The 11,099-nt window shown below is 33.7% G+C and overlaps 1 protein-coding gene across 2 annotated transcripts in view; it reads left to right on the forward strand.

Annotated features, from left to right (window-relative positions):
• ATP7A (ATPase, Cu++ transporting, alpha polypeptide) overlaps positions 1-11,099 on the forward strand; it is a 160,385-nt gene that overhangs the window by 92,899 nt on the left and 56,387 nt on the right. For both annotated transcript variants that reach the window (XM_006755060.2, XM_015557703.1), the window contains exons 5-6: positions 5,999-6,205; positions 9,671-9,834. In XM_006755060.2, coding sequence (XP_006755123.1) covers positions 5,999-6,205; positions 9,671-9,834 — 371 coding nt within the window. The remainder of the gene's footprint in view (positions 1-5,998; positions 6,206-9,670; positions 9,835-11,099) is intronic.

The raw sequence follows: 11,099 nt of genomic DNA on the forward strand, positions 1-11,099 counted from the left end.
GTATGTATATACTAGTATGTAGTTATGTATATATAATAGGAGAAGCAAATATTGTTTTAAAAAGAAAAAAAATGTAGAAATAAATCATAACATTTAAATCATGATTTTAAATTTAGGCATTCAACCTACTCCAGACCTGGCCCAAAGTCTTCCTATTTTCTAACAGTTCTTACCTTGAACTGAAACAAAAAATGTATATACAATAGAACTTGCCAATGTAAAACTGTTGTTTTGAACTGGAATTGTACATAGCCTTTAATTAAACTGGAAATGCCCTAATGAAATGTCTTGCTTTAAATAACAATGGAAAAGTTGTATAAATAATTCCTAGACAATGTCATCAGTAACCTTTGCTCTTCTGATCAAAATGAAGGATATCAAATGAAATAATTTTTTCAAGCTTACTAAAACTGAGAAGCATAAAAAATTATATTAAATCCAGCTTAAATTATTACGGTAGATAAGTTTTAGTTGAAGAGGACCCAGAGATATACTAAATATTCTTATATTCATGGCAAAAGGTAGAAATTAGAGAATTCTCACTTTTTAAAGTCAGGATAGAGTTCATATACCTTAAAATTCACCCTTTTAAAGTATGCAATCTGCCCTGTCTGGTGTTGTTCAGTGGTTAGAGCATTGGCTGGCACACTGAAGGGTCATGGATTCAATTCCCGGTCTAAGGCATGTACCTGGGTTGCAGGATCGATCCCTGGTCCCAGTCAGGCCACATATGGGAGGCAACCAATCGATTTGACTCTCTCATATAAATGTTTCCCTCTCTCCATCTCTTCCCTTCCCTTTCACTCTAAGGTTCAATGGAAAAAATGTCCTCAGGTGATGATTAAAAAAATTTTTAAGTACACAATCCAATGTTTTTTAGTATATTCACGTGGTTTTGCAGCCATTACCACTATCTAATTTTAGAACATTTTATCACCTGCAAAAGAAACCTCATACTCATTAGCAGTGACTTCCCATTTTCCCTACCCCAGCCCCTGTTATCTACTGTTCTATATTTGTTGTTATGAGTTTGACAACTCTAGGTACCATGTAAGTGTAATCATAGAACATTTGTCCTTTTGTTTATGTTTTCACTTAGCATAATGTTTTCAAGTTATGCAAATGTCCAGTCATGTTCATAATATGTATCAGTACATTATTTATTTTTATTGCTGTATAGTATTCCTTTGTATGTATATACCTCATTTGTTTCTCCATTTGTCAACTGATAAAAAGTTAGGTTGTTTCCACACCTTGGATATTATAAATAATGCTGCTATGACCAATTTGTATACAGTTTTTTGCATGAATATATGTTTTTATTTATCCTGGGTACATACCTAGGAAGTGGAATTTCTGGGTCATATGGTGAATATCTCTAACATTTTTAGGCACTGCCAAAATCTTTTTAAAGTAGCTGTATGATTTTATATTTCTACCTAGAATTCTCACTTTTATAAAGAAAATTTCAGAACAAGATTTTTGTGCTCGAAAAAGAGATACATAATTCCCTATTAGAAAATTTATACAGAATACTAAAATGTTAAAGAGCCTCTAGTACTAAAAGTCTGAATAAATTATAAGAATCTATAATTTCAAAAGGAAATTATTAAGTAAACAAGAAGAAAAATTTAAACTGGAAATATTGGAAGTGAAACTCTATCAGGTAGCCATAAAAAATGACTAAAATTAGCCCTAACCAAAAAAAAAAAAAAAAAATTAGCCCTAACTGGTTTGGCTCAGTGGATAGAGCGTCAACCGGCAGACTGAAGAGTCCCAGGTTCGATTCCGTTCAAGGGCATGTACCTTGATTGCGGGCACAACCCCAGTAGGGGGTGTTCAGGAGGCAGTTGATCGATGTTTCTCATTGATGTTTCTAACTCTCTATCCCTCTCCCTTCCTCTCTGTAAAAAATCAATAAAATATATTTTAAAAAATGATTAAAATTAGTTCAGCAAAATTTAATTGTATCTATCATCACAACTTTTAAATGTTCAAAATGACGGTATTTGAAATTATATTGATTCACATTTCACTAATTCATAATGTTGAATTATTCCTCAGAGTTTCTGTTAAATTAAAATATTTTGGCATACATGATGAATTATGTTGTCAATGATGAACACTACATAAACAAGTTTAATGTACATCAATACCAGTCAAACAAGTTACATATACTGTGATATTCCTATGGCTCTTATATATATAGAAACCCAAATTATATTACATATGGTATGAAACTGAAATATTTTTCATGATCAAATCTGGTATCTGTCATATCATAACATATCACAGAGTTTCAGACTGGACCTCAAAATGGAATTTGTTCTTTTCACTTGGGTCTATATTTTTGTAACAAAGTCTACATTTGAATTTTAATAAGCTCCCCAGGTAATTAATATACACATTAAAGTTTGAGAAGCACTGGTCTAAATAATTTGCTGCATTGACCTATTTGAATAAAATCTCTGAATTTAATCTATATTAACATTGTTCATTTAATGCAATAATAATAATATAACATTAAATAATATGATTTAAAATAGCTAGTGTGTATGAGGTTTTATATAAGAAATATGGGAGCAGCAAAAGTTGAACTTTTAAATTACCTTAGATGAATTCAAAGATGCACTGAGCAATAGGAAACATTTTGATTAGACCAGTAAGTGGAATTCAAGAGTATTAGTACTTGATAGTGCTGGCACCATGTCTGTCATTTTCCTAGTCCTCAGAACCATGAATGCAACATGTTCAGTAACTTTTTTTTAAACCTCATCTGAGGATATTTTCATTGATTTTTAGAGAGAGTGGAAGGGGTAGGGGAAGGGATAGAGAGAGAAGAGAGAGAGAAATATTGATGTGAGAGAGACACACATTGATTGGTTGCCTCCCATGCATGCCCCGACTGCTGGGGATTGAACGTGCAACCCAGGTATATGCCCTTGACTGGGAATCGAACCCACGGCCATTCCATGTGCAGGCTGACACTCTAAGCACTGACCAACACCAGCCAGGGCTGTTCAGTAACTTTTAATAATGGCTTTTACTTCAACCTACTATTGTTAAGGGTGCTAGGATTTGATTATTCAGCAAATAACTGCCAGGAGCCTGTTAGGTGCCACGCATATGTTACGGCTCATAAACACATTGATGGCCATGGTGAATAGGTGAAAAAAACCTTGGCACAGTGAATGTCATCATAAAAGAATAGATAGAATAGTGGCTACAGTGACCCATATTATTGGGATAAAAGTTTGACATTAAATGACTGTATTCTGTGTTTCTGCTAGAGATCAATCAGTGTTTAAGATGCCACCAGAATTGTTGCTACCCATTTTCTGAATGTCAGTGTCAGTACTGATCCATTGTATACCACTATGACCCAACCCAAACAGAGAGATCAGCACATTTCACTTTCATACTAGTCCTGGATAAGCTATAAATATTAAAGAAGATAATGAGAAAAAATGGGGGGTGCTTTTTATGACCATCAATCTCATCATTCTCTTAAGCAGACATATAATATATGAAGTTAAGTCTTCACTAACCAGTTAAAGCAAATAAAATACTTGATTAAATTCCTTTCCTTTTTGTAACTTTTTTATCTTTAAGTTCAAATGTACAAAAAAGCTGCAAGAATAGTACAAAGAATTTCTGTTTACCAATTGTACTCACATTCCCCAGTTGTTAATATTTTACATTTGTTTTAGCATTTTCTTTCTCTATCAACAGATAGACATCTATACATACACATAAATAAAAACACACATATATAACTTTTTCTGAATCATTTGAGAGTATGTTGCAGACATGATATTTATAATTGTTTTTAAACCATTTTCTGATTATGTATTTACTAGTAGCCCTGTGCACGAATCTGTGCACCAGTAGCTCGCCAGTAGCTCACTGCCGCCCTCCAGTAGCTCCCCTCGCCCCCCACCCACCTCCATAGCTTGCTGCCCTGCCCCCTCCTGTAGCTCTCTGCTGCCATCTTGTAGCTCGCTGTCCCACCCTCCTGCTGATCCGTGATCTGGTCGTTACTTGGTCATATTACATCTTCATTGCATATTACATCTTTATTATATAGGACTCTTCATGTTAGTTTAGACACTGAACCTACCAGTTTTGAGATCGGATTGGAAACCCTTTCTTGAAATTTTTAGAATCTTTTCTGATCGGTGCCTCAAGTGCAGGAAAGTTAACCTTTTTTTAAAAAAAAAATTCATTTAGGAATAAGTAGTGTGCTACAGCCAATAGAAAAGCTAATTTAAAGAAACTATACCCACTTAATTCATTGTGGCTTTTTAACCTATACATTGTGTTGAGAGGCCATGCCAGTGTAACTAAAAGGAACTGCTTGTATGACTTATTTTATTTTTATGACATTTTAACTTAATACTGTACTTATAGTGTGGCAATTGCAGATTACCTCTCATACCTGAAGTAACTAACTTATTCTGGAACAAGACATAAATGAATTCTCAGTATAAACTTTTTTTCATTGTCCAAGTTCAAAAAATTAAGTCTTGGTAGTAATTATGAGAGAATTAAGTAAGATCTTGGTGAGATTAAAATGTGTTTTTTTCAAAGCCAAAGCTATTTCCTTTGGGCAAATGAGCCTCCTTTATGAGCTCTTCAACATTACGGTATTCTTTGGTAAATTTTTCCCTCTATGTTCTGAATGATGCTCTCGTAGTCTGAGTGATTCACTCAAGACTGAGTAATTTCAGAATTGGGAGAATCTAGGCTTTTGCTATTCAAAGTGTCCATTGCTTTACCCAGACTGGTAGAAAAACAGAATCTCAGGCCCCTACCCTACATGTACTCAATCAAATCTACATTTTAACAAGATCCCTCAGGTGACTGTATGTGCATTAAAATTTTAGAGCCGTTATTATACTGATTTGAGGAACCTATGTCATTATATTCATTAAAGAAATGGTCAGGCTTTTGTTAAAGTTTCTTCAACGATGCCCTTCAGCATCCTAAAAACCTGCTATGTAGAGCTTCCCTGTCAGCTCTCCATATAGAACGGAACCAGATTTTTGCGCAAGGAGAAAAGAGAACACATTAGATAGGTTAGTGGAAATTTCCACTTCACTTCTTTCCTTCCTTATTTCTGCAGGAGAGTAGAAAATCTTTAGATTTTTTTTACAGGTGCATGGATATGCTAGAGAGAATAATTTATTCCTTCTGGGAGGTGATCAGTACTGCACTGAATAAACTAAAACAGAATATCAGCTTTTTTGAGGCTTCAGGGGAGCTTCTGGGATGATAGGCACTTCCCACTGTTCCACAGACCATAAGCATTCTACAAAGAGATTCTCTAAGTACTCCTTTGTGAAAAATTAAGATTATTGCTAACTTATTCCTTGTCTCTTCTTCCATTGTCCACAAAGACATTTTAGTTTTAAAAATACCATATATTAGTGTTAAAAATTCAAACAATACAGAAGTGTCTATAGAGTAAATTTATTTGTCTGTCATTCTGTTCCTGTTCTAACAGAAGTAGCCACTGTTCATAGTTTGGTATGTAGCCTCCCAGGCTTCCTGATGCATGTTCTCATTTATACATACACTCAAAAATTTAAATAATATTATACTGCAATGCTGTTTTGTAAATTGCTTTTGGTTCCATTTACTATACCACAAATTGCTTTAATATGAGTATGCAAATTGTTAGCATGGTGATAAAAATCTGCTATAAAAATAAGAGCTATCCATTAACAAACTACTCTCTACCTAGGGTTTGGGGTGGAAATAATGGCTGAAATAACTTGATATAACCAAAGTTTTATTTACTCAGTTTAGACTTTCCTTAAAACTGGGATGAACAACATTGAAATTAGAAGTCACATCCTAGAAAGTGTAAAGATAACATAGGTCCATGCTGGTTTTAAAGGAATGGATTGACAGTGTCTGGGGGTGGATTGTGATGAATGACTAGGATGCAGCTGTAGAATACCTCAAATGAAAAGAATCTTTCCCTGTCCACTAGGTACAAATGAGCCATTGGTAGTAATAGCTCAGCCCTCATCAGAAACGCCACATTTGACTGCAACTAATGAATTTTATGCTAAAATGATGACACCAATTCACAGCAAGGAGGAGGCAAAGACTTCATCTAAGTGTTACATACAAGTCACCGGTATGACTTGTGCTTCCTGTGTAGCAAACATTGAACGGAATTTAAGACGAGAAGAAGGTGAGATACTCTTAAAGCTTGTTATTTTATGTTCTAGTTTGAGGACTCTGACTTTTTTGTCTTCATATGCATTTTTTTTACCATGTTTATAATTCTTGTCAAGACCTCCTAAAAAAGCCTATCAGTAATGTTCAGGACAGCCTTGACCTTCTGACCGCCAGTTGTTGTTAGTGTCTGTTCCCTTATATATGGTTCCTATCTCGTTTGCTTTATGGTCACATTTTAAACTGATAAGAACAGATACTACACTTGATCTTAGCCAAAAGGCCGAGAAGCGATATGGTCACATTTTAATATCAATGAAACTTGTAGGAAAAATATCAGAAGGAAATACATAAGATTACTATTCTTTTTTAAAAATATATTTTTATTTATTTCAGAGAGGAAGGGAGCGGGGGAGAGAGATAGGAACAATGATGAGAGAGAATCATTGATTGGCTGTCTCCTGCACTGGGGATCGAGCTGGCATCTCGGGCATGTGTCCTTGACCAGAATCAAACTTGGAACCCTTCAGTCCACAGGCCAAAGCTCTATCCACTGAGCCAAACTGGCTAGGGCAAGATTACTGTTCTTTATGGACCTTGGGTGCAATGTATTTTAAAAAACATACAAATTTCCTGATAAAGTTATGTGTAAAACTGACAATTAGAATCCATAAATTGTTACTATACCTAGACCAAGCATAAGACTAAAATGAAGTTTGTTTAGAATTACAGGGGTGGGAAAAAGTAGGTTAAATTACTAGCCATCATTACTAAGAGATAAATCATAAGTAAGGACATGAAATAATAACAATAAGAAGACAATATAAATAATACTATAATAACTTAATTAATAATGCAAGAATAAACTCTCACATACTCACAACTGTAAACCTCTTTTGTCCACTCCTCTATAATGTTCTCTTCCAACAGTTTGTTGAACTTTGCTTGCAGTAAAAATGTTAAAAAGTTAATATTGTGTAATTTTAGGTTATAAAATCTTAGAAATTCTATAACATTATTTATTTAGTCACACTCAGATTTTTAGCTTATAAATTTACATTCACATTATTGGACTGCATAGTATGACATAGTAGATTTTTAACCATAGAGATATGTGATTATGTTTAATGAGACTGAAGTCATGGGCTTAGTCCTTAGGCACTCCTAACCCCAGATGTCTTAAAGATACATGCTGTTAGTCACAAGGGCTGAATAAGTAAGATTAGTATAAGCTTATTCCCACTAATGGTGAAATAACTCAAAGTATATATAGTAATAATGCAGGCCTGGGGCAAGTAGAATCATCTTATATATAAGACCAAAACATTATAACAAAATGTATACAGAGCCATCTTCATTTCAACATTATCTTGTCTGCATTCTGTCACTTCTGAATCTTTCATTTCAGGCTCCATTATCCTATGTAATAAAAGGGTAATATGAAAATTGACCAAACCGTGGAACCGCTGGAACTCCCGTGGCCCCTCGCCCCAGCTGGCCTGCCCCCAATGACCCCATCCCATTGGGCAGCCAGCTGGATCCCACCAGTGCACGAGTCTCTAGTATCTAATAAAAATGCAGTCAAGGCTGAAGCTTACACTTTGATTGATTAAAAAAGAAAAGGAAAGAGGTTGCAAGCAAATGAAAGCAAAAGGAAGTTTCTGGGACTCCTATTTAATTTTATAATCAACTATTTTGGGCAAGTCAGAAATAGCCATTTTCATGAGACAAGCGATGCCTGTGCCAATTACAAATCTTTTTTTAAAATTTATTAAGCTGATTCTACCAGTTATTCTCTATTATCCACTTTAACACATTTTAACCCAATTAGGAATACCATTGGCCTAGCTGGGGTGACTACATTGACTTTTTTCTTTTTAAACTAAGTAACACTGGTCTTTCCATAGTTTAGGCTCATTATATTTCTAAAAATGAATAGAGCTTCTAATTATAGTTTGAAGTAAGAATTTTTAAAAGTATCCATAATTTATATAAGTATTAAACCTATTTTTTGAAACTTAATAAACCAGAATGTCCCTTCTATTTCTGTTTGGCTATAGATTACATTCAACTGAGCAAAAAAGATTTTTTCTTATTTCCTCTATTCTTTTATTAGTGACACTTTCCTATGAACCACATAGGAAAAATTAGTTGGTACCCACAAAGCCCAGAGAAGCACTTTATATATAGAAAACTTAGGTTTTATTAGATGCTTTGTTTTCTTAATAAAAATTATTAAATTAATATTTGTGGGTTTTTTTTCATTTTTATCAAACTCCAGAGCTGACCTACTGACTAGTGGTCCCCATTCCTTATCAGATAACCACTGAGTGCCACAGATTCCTAGAAAGAGCTGCCATTTTCTACTATGTGAAATTAATTTTCTTCCTGGCAATGACAGCAATAGCTGGCCTAGAGAAGTGGGATGTTTGTCAACAAAAGGCTTTCACCAAAGAACAGTGACTGCCATAAAAGGAACTCCTTTGTTCTGTTAACAAGAGTATGGCACTTTTTCATTCTAGAAATAAGAGCACTTTAGATTAGTGTGTGCCAGACAGTAAAACTTGGCCAATTTAAATAAATGACTATTATTTGATATTATGTGTATGTTGGTACAGTCTTGGACTCTTTGCTACAACTGCAGTGATCTCCTAAAATCATGAGTTCCTTTCTCTAGGACTATCTCATTAGTTTCTAAAAATGCTTTATATTTATATGATTAGATCTCAACTCATTGCAATTCATGGGCCTTATTTGGATCCTAATTCAAACAAAAAAACCACACTTGTGTTAAATTAACTAATAAACGGTTATATGACACTTGTGGACATGTGAATATTGCCTAGATATTTGATGATATTGAAGAATTATTTTAGCTATGATATGGTATGTTTATTTTTAAAGTGAACAGTCTCTATCTTTAAGAAATGCATATTTAAATATTGACACATGAGATGATATGATGTCTGAGATTTGTTTGAAAATAATCAGGGTAGAGGGCAGAGATTACTTGGATAGGAACATAGAAGAAAAGATCAGCCTGGTATTATAGATAATTGTTGAAACTGGGTGATCCATACATCAAATTTGTTATGTTCTTCTCTCTTTTGTATATATATAATTTAAAATTTCCATAATAAAAATTTTAAGAAAATAAGGCCCTCTTTTCAAATAGTTTTATTTGGTTTGGGTTTAAGTAACAAAATTCTCCAGATTCCCATTAATCCTTTCACAGTTAAATGAAAAACAAACATTACTCTTTTTAAAAATTTTCAAAAAAAATTATAGAGAGAAAGAGAGAGAGCGAGAGAGAGAGAGAGAGAGAGGGAGAGAGAGAGATCAATTTGTTGTTCCACTTTTTTATGCATTCATTGGTTGATTCTTGTATGTGCCCTGACTAGGGATCAAACCCACAACCTTGGAATATTACTCTTTTTTAAAGGTGCATTATCTGAATTGTTTTTATTATCAATGCTTCTAGGAATATATTCTGTACTTGTGGCTCTGATGGCTGGCAAAGCAGAAGTAAGATATAATCCTGCTGTTACACAACCCCCGATGATAGCTGAATTCATACGAGAGCTTGGATTTGGAGCCACTGTGATAGAAAATACCGATGAAGGGGATGGTGTTTTGGAACTTATTGTAAGTAAGAATATTTGTGTAATTAATAAAATTTCCAGGAAAATTTAACAAGGATTCGAAAAAGAGTTCCAAACATAATTAAAACTGGGAAAATAAGACATAAAAGGAAAAGGGAACTGGAAAATGGAAAGATAAGATATAACTTAATGGTGGCCTTCAAGTATGGAATGTAAAAGATAATCATCATATCTCTATTAAGAACCAAAAGGGAAGAATTTGGTTTAAATGAATAACTGAAAATCAACTTTTAAAATGTAGTATGATTCTTACCTATAGCATGTAAAATAATAAGTTTCAGATGCATTAAAGTTTTATAAATGAAATAAGACATATTGATTTACACTTGATCTTAGCTCAAAGGCCGAGAAGCAATGGGGCATATTGGTTTAAAATGATCATTTTCTCCAACCCAGCAAATCAAGTTTTATTTGTATAACTTCAGCAATTGAAATGAACATTTTAACCCTGTGCCAAAATAGGTTCCAACTCAAACAAAAGTTTAAATGAAACAATGAAATTACTAGAAGAAATATTTGGAACTTTTTCAATATGTTAGCATTAAAATTTCAAACATCAGAAAAATCAAAAGTGTTATACAGTGGACACCCTTATACACACCGCCAAGATTCTACAATTAACATTTTACTATATTTGTTTTTATAATACATAAGTCTATCAATACACTATGGAAATAATTTTAGACTCACAAATAAGTTACAAAAATGGCACAGAGAATTTCCATGTGGCCTCTACCCAGATTTCCCTAATGATAACATCTAATCTGTCATTAAAAAAATAATATTAGAGTAGGAAGGGCCTTTTTTAATATCATATAAAATCCACAAATGAAAAGATTGATAAATCAGGTACATAACATTTTCTTCTTGGGGAAAAAGGCAACATAAAGCCAAAGGGAAGTAAAATAATTGTAATTCATCTCATAGATGAAGGTTAATTTTCTTAATATACGAGAAAATGTTATAAATCAATAAGAAAAGAGCCAGCAACCCAAAAGAAAGATGGTAAAGGATATGAATAGACAGCTCACAGAAAAACCAAAACATTACCTCTTTAAACATATGAAAAGCTATTCAACTTCATTTTATTTTATTTATTTTTTTAAATTAAATCTTTATTGTTCAGATTATTACATTTGTTCCTCTTTTTTCCCCCATAACTCCCCTCCACCCAGTTCCCACCCCACCCTCCACCCTCACTCCCCACCCACTGTCCTCATCCATAGGTGCACGATTTTTGTCCAGTCT

Source organism: Myotis davidii, unplaced genomic scaffold (genome assembly GCF_000327345.1).
Source record: "Myotis davidii unplaced genomic scaffold, ASM32734v1 scaffold1493, whole genome shotgun sequence".
Taxonomy (NCBI): Eukaryota; Metazoa; Chordata; class Mammalia; order Chiroptera; family Vespertilionidae; genus Myotis; species Myotis davidii.